Genomic DNA, 13,070 nt, shown 5'->3' on the forward strand with positions numbered 1-13,070 from the left:
CTGAGCTCTGGGGGAGCTATCGGCCACTGGCTGGTCCCTTTCCAACCGAAGTTCAGGCTTTACCAAAAAAACCACATAGATGTTCCCATTTAAAGGACCCCAAAATGCCAGATTGATTTTTCCACATAAAAATCTCACGGGTGTCCCTGGTAGAGACAGCTCCTCTGTCCCAGGCTAACATGTGTCCCCTGTCACAGGGAGGCCGAGGCGACTTTGGCTTGAAAGGAGAACCTGGGAGGAAAGGAGAGAAAGGAGAGCCTGTGAGTGTCGCCATCCCGAAGCCCACAGCAGCTGGGCAGAGGCAGGGAGGGGCCCTGAGGCTGAGCGTGTGCATCTAAGAATACGGGAGGACGCCAGGTGGCTTGGCCCCAGCCATGAGCACCACCCCCACCTTCCTGAAGGGGACGGCTGACTCGGGCCCCCTCCCTCTCCCTACCCTCACTTCCAGCATCCCCCAGGGTCCCCTCCCCAGTGACCTCCCCCACAGCATCCCCCCAGGGTCCCCTCCCCAGCATCCCCCACATAGCATCCCCCCCAGGGTCCCCTCCCCAGTGACCCCCCAACAACATCCCCCCAGGGTTCCCTCCCCAGCATCCCCCCCACAGCATCCCCCCCAGGGTCCCCTCCCCAGCATCCCCCACAAGGGTCCCCTCCCTAGTGACCCCTCCACAACATCACCCCAGAGTCCCCTCCCAGCATCCCCCCTACAGCATCCCCCATCAGGGTCCCCTCCCCAGCGACCCCAACACAGCATCCCCTCCAGAGTCCCCTCCCCACAAAGATCCCTCCACATAGCATCCCCCTCAGAGTTCCCACACACAGCATTCCCCAAGGGTCCCCTCTCCAATGTCCCACACACAGCATCCCCTCCCCAGCGTCCTCCCCACAGATATCCCCCAGCAGGTACTCTGTGCCTCCAAATCCCTAGCCTGACCAAGGGTTTAACCAGGGCTGCAGGTTGGTCTGGAACTGAGTGAGCACAAAACAAGGGATAGATAATGATGGATGGATGGGCAAGTGGATAGGGGTGGGCAAATGGATGGATGGGAGGATAGATAGATGAATTGATGGATGGGTGAGTGGATGAGTGAATAGATGAGTGGGTGGATAGAGGATGGACAGGTGGGTGGGTGGATGGATAATTGGACAGGTGGGTGAATGAGTAGATGTATGGATGAGTGGGTGGATAGAGGATGGATGAATGGGTGGGTGGGTGGGTGGATGGATAGGTGGATACATGGGTGAATGAGTAGATGTATAGGTGAGTGAGGGGGTGGATGGTTGGATGATGGATGGGGGATGGATGGTTAGGTGGATAAGTGGGTGGATGAGTAGAGGGATGGGTGAGTGGGTGGGTGGATGGTTGGGTGGGTGGGAAAGTGTGTGGTTAGAGGATGGATGGCTCGGTGGATGACAGGATGGATGAGTGGGTGGATGGATGGAAGGATGGGTGGGTGGATGGATGGATGGTTGGGTGAGTGGGTGTATGTATGCGTGGGTGGGTGGATGGATGAGTGGATGGATGGATGGGTTAGTGGGTGGGTGGAAGAATGGATGGGTGGGTGGGTGCATAGAAAATGGATGGATGAATGAGTTAGTGGGTTGGCGGATGGATGGATGGGTAAATGGGTAGGTAGATGGGTAGATGGATAGGTGGGTGGATAGAGGATGGATGGTTGGTTGGTGGTTGGGTGGGTGATGGATGGATGAGTGAGTGGGTGGATGGCGGATGGATGATTAGATGGATAGGTGGGTGGATGAGTAGATGGATGGGTGAGTGGGTAGATGGATGGTTGGGTGAGTAGATGGATAGATGCATGCATGGATAGGTGGGTGGGTGGATGAATGCGTGGGTGGGTAGAGGATGGACGGACAGGTGAGTGGGTGGATGGATGGGTGGGTGGGTGGATGAATGGATGGATGGGTGAGTGGGTGGATGGATGAATGGGTGGGTGGGTGGATAGAGGATGGATGGGTTAGTGGGTGGGTGGGTGGATGGAAGGATGGATAGATGGATGAGTAGGTGGATGGATGGGTGATTGAGTGGATGGATGGATGGGTTAGTGGGTGGGTGGATGGATGGGTGACTGGGTGGACAGATGGGTTGGTGGGTGGCTGGATAGATGGATGGGTGATTGGGCGGATAGATGGGTGGATGGGTGGGCATGGAGTTGGTGGGTACATGATAATGGGGTGGAATAGCCACAGACTGGAATGAGCTGTTTTAGCTGCCATTTCTGGGACACCCAGCTCTGCCAGGCCCCTACCCCTCTGGTGGGCCAGGCTCTGACGGTGGCCACTCATGGCCTTCCCAGCTCTGGTGCCAGCATAGAGAAGGGGGCACATCCTCGTCTTACTCCTTGCACCTGTCAGGCCCCCCCAAGGCAGGACCCATGGTTGGGGACAGCACAAGGGGGCCCTGCTGTGTGCAGGGACTGTCCCTGTGGCCACTGAAGCCCACCTGTCCTTGTTCCTTCTCAGGCGGATCCTGGTCCCCCTGGTGAGCCAGGCCCTCGGGGGCCAAGAGGAGTCCCAGGACCCGAGGTAGGCAGCTGGCCAGTCCCCATGCCCTCCAGCCCCCAGCCTGCCAGGCCAACGCGCACCCAAGCCTTGTGGTTCCGCCCATGGTGGACTCACGTATCAGTGGGCAGTGGCCTGGGAGAGACTCAGCTGCCCAGCCTTGGCCCCAGAGTCTCAGCCTCATCCTTCCTTCCCCAGGGTGAGCCCGGCCCCCCTGGAGACCCCGGCCTCACAGTAGGTGTCACATGGGGCAGAACCAGTGTCCTTCTCCTGCCAAAACTAGACACCAAGAGCAGCAGGGGTGGGGGGAGGTCAGTAGGGGAAGGTCAGCGGGCAAGCTTGGTTGGGGGGAGGGTGGTGGCAGCGAGGTTGGCAGGGACACGACCCGCCAGCCTCCCCGCATGGCTGCCTCCACATGTGGGCTGGAATGTCCCGTGGCCCCTGGGCCAGGACCTTGCTGTGGAAACTCTTCTGGGGCCCCGGGAGGACTGCCCTGCCTGCCGTGTGCATTGCAGGAGTGTGACGTCATGACCTACGTGAGGGAGACCTGCGGGTGCTGCGGTGAGGCACTGCCCACAGCGGGGTTGGGGCCCACGCACCGGGTGGAGGGCGGGAGTGCGGCAGGGCTGGGTCACGCTGGGTCCCACATGTGCGCCTGGCCCTAGGGTCTGAGGTCTCCCCAGTGCCCCTCAATGACCCTGCCACCCCCCCCAGACTGCGAGAAGCGCTGTGGCGCCCTGGACGTGGTCTTCGTCATCGACAGCTCCGAGAGCATTGGGTACACCAACTTCACGCTGGAGAAGAACTTCGTCATCAACGTGGTCAACAGGCTGGGCGCCATTGCTAAGGACCCCAAGTCCGAGACAGGTCAGCGGGGCAGGGGTGGGTGCAGCGTGGCAGGGGGGCCGGGCGGGTGTGGGAGGCGATGAGATGGGAGAAGTCCAGACGCGTCCCTCCAACCAGGGCCTCTGCGTGGCTGGGGATGCCCCAGACCCGGAGGCCTCTGGCGACGCCCTCACATGTGCGGCTCGCAGGGACGCGCGTGGGCGTGGTACAGTACAGCCACGAGGGCACCTTCGAGGCCATCCAGCTGGACGACGAACGTATCGACTCCCTGTCGAGCTTCAAGGAGGCTGTCAAGAACCTCGAGTGGATTGCGGGCGGCACCTGGACACCCTCGGCCCTCAAATTTGCTTACGACCGCCTCATCAAGGAGAGCCGGCGCCAGAAGACACGCGTGTTTGCGGTGGTCATCACGGACGGGCGCCACGACCCTCGGGACGATGACCTCAACCTGCGGGCGCTGTGCGACCGCGACGTCACAGTGACAGCCATCGGCATCGGGGACATGTTCCACGAGAAGCACGAGAGCGAGAACCTCTACTCCATCGCCTGCGACAAGCCGCAGCAGGTGCGCAACATGACGCTGTTCTCCGACCTGGTCGCCGAGAAGTTCATCGATGATATGGAGGACGTCCTCTGCCCGGGTAAGCTTGTGGGCACGGGGCAGTCGGCCGAGGAGCAGCAGGCTCCCGCTGCTGTCTAGCATGAGCCCCAGGGACACCCCTCACCTGAGGGACGAATGTGCAGCCCAGGATACTGGGCTGTGGGTGGGAAGGGGTCGGGCCCTCTCGGGGCCACAGGGCGGAGGCTGCACCCTGAGCCTGTCTAGGCAGATCAGTGGACAGCCACTGAGGGCTCGCGAGGGACTGACCCTGGCCTGGCCTCTCTCCTCTCTTTCAGACCCTCAGATCGTGTGCCCAGACCTTCCCTGCCAAACAGGTAATGCAGGGCACTCCGAGCTCCCACCCCAGACTTAGCAGAGCAGCCCCAGTGTCCTTCCTCCTCAAGGGCCGGGCTGGGGGAGGGGCCGAGCAGGGACCCGTGGGGGCGGTGGAGCCACTGCGGAGGCTGCCCCTTAGTGAAATGCCCCCAGGATGGCAGCACAGGAGAAGAGGGGCTCGGGGAAGGCAGGCTCCCGGGAACGCAGGAACAGCATCGTGAGGAGGGGCTCAGGGAGGGCAGGCTCCTGGGAACGCAGGAATGGCATCATGAGGCCATGGTGCGGGCGCTGCTAGCCTGGCGCTGTGCTTGGCCTGTGGCCACTGGTCTTGAAGGCCCACCATGGGACTTGCAGTCCCCCTCAGCTGCCACCCAGCTCCCATGGGCTGGCCGTGCATGTGCCACTCGGAGGAAGCCCTAGATTCAGTGACTGAAACCATCCCGGGGTGGAGGCACTGACACCCACCAGCACCAGCAGGTCTTGCTCCGACCCTGGCCTGCCTCGGAGCTGCGGCCACGGCTCTCATCTCTGGGAGTGGGGGAGCCCATGTCCCGGATGTGGCCCACGTAGGTGTGAAGCTGGAGCTGGGAGTGCCCAGGACTGGGGGTGCCGTCCAGGCTCTGCTGGACGTGATGCTGCCCCCACGGTGACTGCTGCCCCGTACCTGGGCCCAGAGGTCCCCGGGGGCGTTAGGAGCTGAGTCCCCCTCAGTGAGCCATCCCTTCCAGGAGTGTCAGGGTGGGGATGCCGTGGGGACGCCATGGAGACAGGGTGGGAGGGTCCGACCTGGAGAACCACAGGGAGGAAACCTCGGGGTCTGCGGTATGAAGTCAGCGCTTCCTCAGCACACGGGTCACGGTGTGCGCTCAGGCGTTCCATGGGGAGCTCCCGGTGGGTGAGCTGGGCCACAGAGCACGTTCATGGGGAGCTCCCGGTGCATGAGCTGGGCCACAGAGCACATTCGTGGGGAGCTCCCGGTAGGTGAGCTGGGCCACAGAGCACATTCACAGGCCCTGAGGCTGCCCCAGGAGGGGGAGCCGTGGATTTGGGGCCAAGATTCCCCACACGTGCTCCGACAGAGAACCTGGGGGTTGCACCTGGATCTGGCTGCCCTTCAGCAGGTGGGCAGCCTCTAGCCTCACAACAGTGGGCTGTGCCTCTGCCGTCGAGGTGCAGGCATCCTCGCCCAGGGTCTGCCAGGGCCTGCATCAGCACCAAGGGCAGCTGGACCCTGAGGGCAGGAACCAGACCTTGGCTCCTCTACCCAGCCCCTCGTTCCTGACAGGGCAGGGAAGTCTCAGGACTGCATGAAGAGCAACATGGCGATGTTCACTGTGGGTGCTTTGCTGTCAGATGGAGGCTTTCCCCCCTACTCCAGGGTCCAGTGTGAGTGGGCGCTGTGGCTTCCCCTCCACTCCAGGTTCTATCATGAATGGGTGCTGGGAGATTTTCCTTCACTCCAGGTTCTATCGTGAGTGGGTGCTGCGTCTTGTCAGGTCCTTTCTCTTCTCTGCGTCTGTGGATGTCACGTAACGTTTCCTCTTTAGCCTATCATTGTAATTGGGAGTTAGCCCATGGAGCGTCATTGAATTTCCAGTGTTGAGCCAGCCTTGCATGCCTAGGGTAAACCCACCTGGCCGTGGGGTGTGCCTCTGTTTGTGCATGTGGGCCCTGATTTGCTGATGCCTACCTGAGGGTTTGTGCTTATCGGCGATATCAGCCTGCACTTTTCTTTTCTCATGCTCTCTCGTTCTGGCCTCAGGGTGACGTGGGCCTCATAGGGTCCCGTGGTGGCTCTTCCCAAGACGGTGACATGGGGTGAGCCAGTTCTCCCTCCTGGGAGTGGGTCACTCAGGCCACCAGAGCACCACAGGGAAGGCAGCCAGGGAGGACACGGAGGCCTTTGAAGCTCTGGCCTCCTCTGAGGCCTCCAGGACCTGACAGTCAGTGGGAACAGGCCCAGTAGAACCCCTCCTCTCCTCTTGGCCTCCCTGACACCACGTCCATGACACCCAGAGCTCATCCTCCTTTCAAGCTGTTTGCAGTTTCAAAGTAAACTAGACCTTGTAGCTCCAGGAGATACAGCAGGGACAGTGTTAAATCGGCTTTAAATCAGCTTTCACCAGCCCACACCGCCAGGCATCCTCCCCGGCCCTCCTGGGCACTGGGTGGACACCACTGGCTGTGGCCTAGCCCTGGCCTTCAGACAGCCCTGTCCACCCCAAAGCCCAGCACCAGGCCTGTGGCGTTCTCAGTTGCACGGGGACCAGACGGTGCTGGAGAAACAAACCAGACGCAGCTGAAGGCAGTCAGGGCAGGGCCCACTCAGCACTAAGAGCTGTACGGGGGCCGCAGCGTAATCTGAGCTCCACTCGGTGGAAAGAAAAGGCAGAGACATTGCAGAGACCAGGTCTGCTCAGGGGAAGACAGTTCCGGGTGTAGAGGACTCACATCCCAGAGAGGCTGAAGAAGGGTTTGCCACCGCAAGCTTTCTCAGGCGGGCTCTTGACGGGTGGCTGGGGTCTTCCTGGCGACGGGGCCCGCAGCACTGGAAGGCCCTACTGGAGTTTGGCATGTCTCCAGGGCAGGTTTGGACGGAGCTGTTTTGTGCTGAAAGGTTTTCTCGGGGTCCGTGGTGTCCCCCAAAGGTGCCACCGTGCAGGTCTCCTCTCCTAGCTCCCTGTCCCCATGCTCACTGCCCCCACACCTCCTGCCAAGGCCGAGCCACACACCCGCTCCACCTGTGTCTCCTCTACCGACTCGCCGGCCCAAGTGCCACTCTTCACTCTGGCCTCGCTGAGCGACCGCCCGAGGAGGAGCTTTACGCCGACGCCCACCGCAGGCCTTAAAGTCTTCTCTGGACGCTCCCTTGCAGATGCACCGTGGCCTGGCGGCGAGCCCCCGGTCACCTTCCTCCGCACGGAAGAGGGGCCGGACGCCACCTTCCCCAGGACCATCCCCCTGATCCAACAGTTGCTAAACGCCACGGAGCTCACGCAGGACCCGGCCGCCTACTCCCAGCTGGTGGCCGTGCTGGTCTACACTGCCGAGCGGGCCAAGTTCGCCACCGGGGTAGAGCGGCAGGACTGGATGGAGCTGTTCATTGACACCTTTAAGCTGGTGCACAGGGACATCGTGGGGGACCCTGAGACCGCGCTGGCCCTCTGCTAACGCCCGGGCGCCCGCCCAGCCGGGCTGTCCCCTCCCTGCCACACTAGCTTTCCAGGGCTGCCCCCCGCAGGCTGGCTCTCAGTGGAGGCCAGAGATCTGGACTCGGGGTCAGTGGGGCCACAGTCCTTCCAGGGGCTCTGGGGCAGCTTCCGGCCTCTTCCCACCCTGGTTGCCACCGTGTCCCTTGCTGCAGCTGCATCTTCCAGTCTCTCCTCCGTCTTCCTGTGGCTGCTCTTTTTATAAGAACACCAGTCATTGAATTTAAGGCCCCCCCCCCAGTCCAGAATGACCTCACAAGACCCTTAACTCACTCCCGTCTGCAGAGTCCTTCTTTGGCATATCAGGTCATCCTCGCAGGCTCCAGGGTTTGGGCATGGAAGTCTTTGGAGGCCCTTACTTAGCGGCTCTGCTGGGCTGCCGTGCATCTGGGATGGGGCTGAGGGAGGGTGCTGCCCAGGTGCTGGAGAATGTTCCAGCACCAGGTTCCAGTGGAGCCTTGGAAACAGGCCCCAGAAGCTGGTGAGCCTCACTGGGTGTGGGTACTAATCCCGTGCATGGTGACTCGTGGGCGCTCACAGCCCACCTGGTGGCAGGTGAAGGCTTCGGGTTGGGCAGCAGATAGTCCTGGGGGAAGCTGGCAGTCCTGGCACCATGACGTACCTGGGCTGTTGTCATGCACATTGGGGTGAATGGCCACAGCTGCCTGCCAGCAGCCCCGGTCCCGGGGTGTCTGTACCCTTCTAGCCCAGCCTCAGGGCCCCCAAAAGCAGTCGGGGGAGCATCCACCAGGCATGACCTCTGCGGTCCTCGGAGAACTGAGCAGAGAACCCCAGGGGCCACGATGTTGGGGAGCAGCAGGGGACACCATCCAAAGGGCGCGGCCCCCACGGCCAGCTCAGACCCTGACGTTCTGACTATGCAGGAGCCCTCATCCAGGCTGGGCTGCCGGGCAGGGCTGTGACCATTTCTCACAGCCAGGTTCTCGTCCCCACACCCACTGCACAGGGTGGGCCAGGCTGGGCTTCCCACTGTGGGGATGAAGGATCCTTCACAGAAGAAGGAAAGGAGAGTCCACAGACATCCCGACAGCCTTAGCCTCCCTATGCCCGGCCGGCCCCCACAGCTTCTCCATCTCCTCCAGGCCCCACAGACACTGATGCATGGAGAGAGACCCCCAAAACCAGCCGCCCCGTGCACGTCTGTCTGTGTGTGTGTGGTGACAGCAGTGAAAATGTTACTAGTTTTGAGGGGGTTTGGGAAGCCCAGCGGTACCTGAGGAGTTTCTGGACATTTAAGCCAGTTCATAGGTGTGGCCTTAACAGGGAGGCTGCCCTTCCTTTCACTGAATAAGCTGCGTCACTCATAAGCTCACTGAGGGAACGCCGTCTGCCAGCTCGTGTGTGCTCCGACAAGGTCCGTCTCAAGCGTTCTGTGAAGGCTGCGGTGCAGCGTGAGGTCACACTGCTGTGTTCAGAGTTTTGCTCACTGCCTGTGGGGCTGGACCTTTGCACCTCCAGGGCCCCCCAGAAGCCGAGTTTCGGGTCAGGGTCCTCTGTGTGCATTCCTGGAGTCAGGACCCTGCTCCCGAGGGATTCCTGGGGGTCCATGTACCAGCTGTGACAATGTCCAGGGGTTGGGCTGAGAAGCAGACACCCTTGGGGAAACTGGCTCTGTCCCTCCCCTCCCCCATCCCAGGAGCTGAGGTCCTGGTGAGGCCACAGGGCCGGGTCCACGCATGTGGACTGTCCGTGTCCTGTCCTGTGGTCTCTGGCCCCACGTGACACCCACACGTGTGGTGGGCGGCCTGGGCTGGGCTGTGGCTATGGCCAGGCCCCCAAGCTGTCCGCGATGCCCAGGGCTGGTGACCACCCAGGCAGGTGGGGACCCCTCTTGGTAACAGAGTCATAGAGCAGAGCCCACCTGGGCTGCCACAGAAGGTGTGGCTGCCCCTGTGCCCACTGCTCCCCACCATAGCCAATCAGAAGAGTCAGGGGCTCTGGGTCTTTCCAGGAGGGACGTGGCCCAGCCAGCTCTAGGGGTTCTGAGCAGCTCTGGGACCCAGTGAGTGAGGGATCAGGCTGGGGGTGTCAGAGCCAGGGTCCTCCTTAAGTCCCTCCCACACCAGACAGACAGTGGCCCTTTTGTGGGCAGCAAATTCTTGAGCGATGAGAGGATGCTTTGGGCCCCTTCCCTCCCAGGAGGGCAGCCTGGGCAGGGATGGCGCTCAGCAGGTGGACAGGGCCTGGGGCCTGTGTCAGGGTCTCAGGCCTGGGAGCACCAGCAGAGGAGCAGGCGGCTCCCAGCAGTGCCACCTCAAAGGGGCTTGGGCTGAGGACCCACACCCAGGGCTGCCCTGCAGAAACGCCCCCGCAGAGCCCAGCGGTCTGCGGGGTCGCAGGCGGGGTGCGAATGGAGGGGCACAGGTGCGGGACTGGCGCCTGCCCGGTCCTGCCAACTTCCCCTCCGCCCAGCCCGCACCTGCGTCTCCCCGCAGAGCTGTCCGTGGCACAGTGCACGCAGCGGCCCGTGGACGTCGTCTTCCTGCTGGACGGCTCTGAGCGGCTGGGTGAGCAGAACTTCCACAAGGCCCGGCGCTTCGTGGAGCAGGTGGCGCGGCGGCTGACACTGGCCCGGAGAGACGACGACCCTCTCAACGCGCGCGTGGCGCTGCTGCAGTTTGGCGGCCCCGGCGAGCAGCAGGTGGCCTTCCCGCTGAGCCACAACCTCACGGCCATCCACGAGGCTCTGGAGGCTGCGCAATACCTGAACTCCTTCTCGCACGTGGGCGCGGGCGTGGTGCACGCCATCAACGCCATCGTGCGCAGCCCGCGTGGCGGGGCCCGGAGGCACGCAGAGCTGTCTTTCGTGTTCCTCACGGACGGCGTCACGGGCAACGACAGCCTGCACGAGTCGGCGCACTCCATGCGCAAGCAGAACGTGGTGCCCACCGTGGTGGCCTTAGGCAGCGACGTGGACATGGACGTGCTCACCACGCTCAGCCTGGGTGACCGCGCCGCCGTGTTCCGCGAGAAGGACTATGACAGCCTGGCACAACCCGGCTTCTTCGACCGCTTCATCCGCTGGATCTGCTAGCGCCGCCACCTGGGCCCCGCAGTCGAGGGTCGTGAGCCCACCCCGTCCATGGTGCTAAGCGGGCCCGGGTCCCACACGGCCAGCGCCGCTGCTCACTCGGAGGACGCCCTGGGCCCGCGCCCCTCCAGCTCCTCCCACAGGGTCCCCGTAGCCCCGGCCCCTGCCCAGCCCCAGGTCTCCCCAGGCCCGCTGGAGGCTGCCCGGCCTCCTTCCCCTTGCAGCCAACCCAAGGCTCCTGACCTGCCTGGCCCCTGAGTTCCGGGGCAAGCCCTGACCCAATAAAGGCTTTGAACCCACTGCGTGCCCGCTTGCGAGCTTCTGTGCTCAGAAGACCTCAAAGCTGTCTTGGGGCCAGAAAGGAAACATTGCAGCTGTCGCTCAGCCACCAGGGTCAATGGCTCCCCCTGGCCCAGCCCTGTCCTCCTAGGACATCAACTGCAGGCACTGGCTGACCCCACCTGTGCAGACCCCACAGCCTTGATCAGCAAACTCTCCCTCCAGCCCCAGCCAGGCCCAAGTGCTCTAAGAAGTGTCACCATGGCTGTGAGGGTCTTCTGTGGGTGGACGCATGATTGACACTAGATGGGGAGATAACAGATTCTGAGCTTGTTTTGTTCTGTGTGGCAATCTCAGTGAGTTTTTGCTGTTCAGACCCCTAGGGTCCTTCAGGCTCAGCTCAGGAGCACCACAGTGAACCACAGGCTCCACGGGCAGGCGCTGGCCTGGCAGGAGTGGGCTTGGCAGCCATCACAGGACACCACAGACACAGCTTGAACAACTACCAGTATCCGCCACAGCTCTGGAGGTGTCAGCCGGGCCATGCTTCCTCTGGAGGCCTAGAGAAGGGCCTGCCCCAGCCTCTCCCCAGCATCCCAGGGTTCCTGAGCTCCTGGATAAGAACACAAGTCACCACACTGGACTGGGGCTCAGCCCGCTCTAGAATACCTAAGTCACACTGGACCAGGGCTCAGCCTGCCATAAGGTGAGCTCACCTAAGTCACACTGGACCAGGGCTCAGCCTATCCTAAGATGAGCTCACCTGAGTCACACCAGACCATGGCTCAGCCTGTTTTAGGATGAGCTCACCCAAGTCACACTAGACCAGGGCTCAGCCTGTACTAGGATGAGCTCACCAGAGTCACACTGGACGAGGCTCAGCCTATTCCAGGATGAGCTCACCAGAGTCACACTGGACCAGTGCTCAGCCTATTCCAGGATGAGCTCACCTGAGTCACATGGACCAGGGCTCAGCCTGCTCTAGGATGAGCTCACCAGAATCACACTGGACCAGGGCTCAGCCTATTCTAGAATGACCTCACCTGAGTCACGCTGGACCAGGGCTCAGCCTATTCCAGGATGAGCTCACCTGAGTCACACTGGACCAGGGCTCAGCCTCTTCTAGAATGAGCTCACCTGAGTCACACTGGACCAGTGCTCAGCCTATTCCAGGAGGAGCTCACCTGAGTCACACTGGACCAGGGCTCAGCCTGCTCTAGGATGAGCTCACCAGAATCACACTGGACCAGGGCTCAGCCTATTCTAGAATGACCTCACCTGAGTCACGCTGGACCAGGGCTCAGCCTATTCCAGGATGAGCTCACCTGAGTCACACTGGACCAGGGCTCAGCCTCTTCTAGAATGAGCTCACCTGAGTCACACTGGACCAGTGCTCAGCCTATTCCAGGATGAGCTCACCCGAGTCACACTGGACGAGGCTCAGCGTATTCTAGGATGAGCTCACCAGAGTCACACTGGACCAGGGCTCAGCCTATTCTAGAATGAGCTCACCCGAGTCACACTGGACGAGGCTCAGCCTATTCTAGAATGAGCTCACCCGAGTCACACTGGACCAAGGCTCAGCCTGTTCCAAGATAACCTCACCCGAGTCACACTGGACCAGGGCTCAGCCTGTTCCAGGATGAGCTCACCCGAGTCACACTGGACCAGGGCTCAGCCTGTTCCAGGATGAGCTCACCCGAGTCACACTGGACCAGGGCTCAGCCTGTTCCAGGATGAGCTCACCCGAGTCACACTGGAGCAGGGCTCAGCCTGTTCCAGGATGAGCTCACCCGAGTCACACTGGAGCAGGGTTCAGCCTGTTCCAGGATGAGCTCACCCGAGTCACACTGGACCAGGGCTCAGCCTGTTCTAGGATGAGCTCACCCGAGTCACATTGGACCAGGGCTCAGCCTATTCCAAGATAACCTCACCCAAGTCACACTGGGCCAAGCTCACCCTGCTCTAGGATGATCTCATCTGACCTCACTGCATCTGCAAGGACCCCATTTCCAAACAAGGTCACATCCAGAGATCTGGGGGTTGGGGTTGGGGTTGGGGTTGGGGTTGGGGTTAGGGTTAAGGTTGGGGTTAAGGTTGGGGTTAGGGTTAGGGTTAGGGTTAAGGATTACGGTTATGGTTAGGAGACAACATGTGAAACTGGGGGAATGCAATTCACTCTGGATACCCCAAAACTTTGTTGTCCTTTGAGAAGACTCACTCTTTT

At 61.6% G+C, this 13,070-nt stretch overlaps 1 protein-coding gene across 2 annotated transcripts in view; it reads left to right on the top strand.

Annotated features, from left to right (window-relative positions):
- The window catches only part of COL6A2 (collagen type VI alpha 2 chain), a 35,729-nt gene extending 24,866 nt beyond the window's left edge, over window positions 1-10,863 (top strand). The window contains exons 21-28 of one of the 2 annotated variants that reach the window (XM_024239347.3): window positions 198-260; window positions 2,482-2,544; window positions 2,719-2,754; window positions 3,036-3,081; window positions 3,235-3,387; window positions 3,555-4,007; window positions 4,264-4,302; window positions 7,179-10,863. In XM_024239347.3, coding sequence (XP_024095115.3) covers window positions 198-260; window positions 2,482-2,544; window positions 2,719-2,754; window positions 3,036-3,081; window positions 3,235-3,387; window positions 3,555-4,007; window positions 4,264-4,302; window positions 7,179-7,474 — 1,149 coding nt within the window. In that variant the 3' untranslated portion in view covers window positions 7,475-10,863. The remainder of the gene's footprint in view (window positions 1-197; window positions 261-2,481; window positions 2,545-2,718; window positions 2,755-3,035; window positions 3,082-3,234; window positions 3,388-3,554; window positions 4,008-4,263; window positions 4,303-7,178) is intronic. The other variant, XM_024239346.3, reaches the window with a different exon arrangement.
- Window positions 10,864-13,070: the final 2,207 nt, after the last annotated feature.

The sequence above is a fragment of the Pongo abelii genome, chromosome 22 (assembly GCF_028885655.2).
Source record: "Pongo abelii isolate AG06213 chromosome 22, NHGRI_mPonAbe1-v2.0_pri, whole genome shotgun sequence".
NCBI classification, from domain to species: domain Eukaryota; kingdom Metazoa; phylum Chordata; class Mammalia; order Primates; family Hominidae; genus Pongo; species Pongo abelii.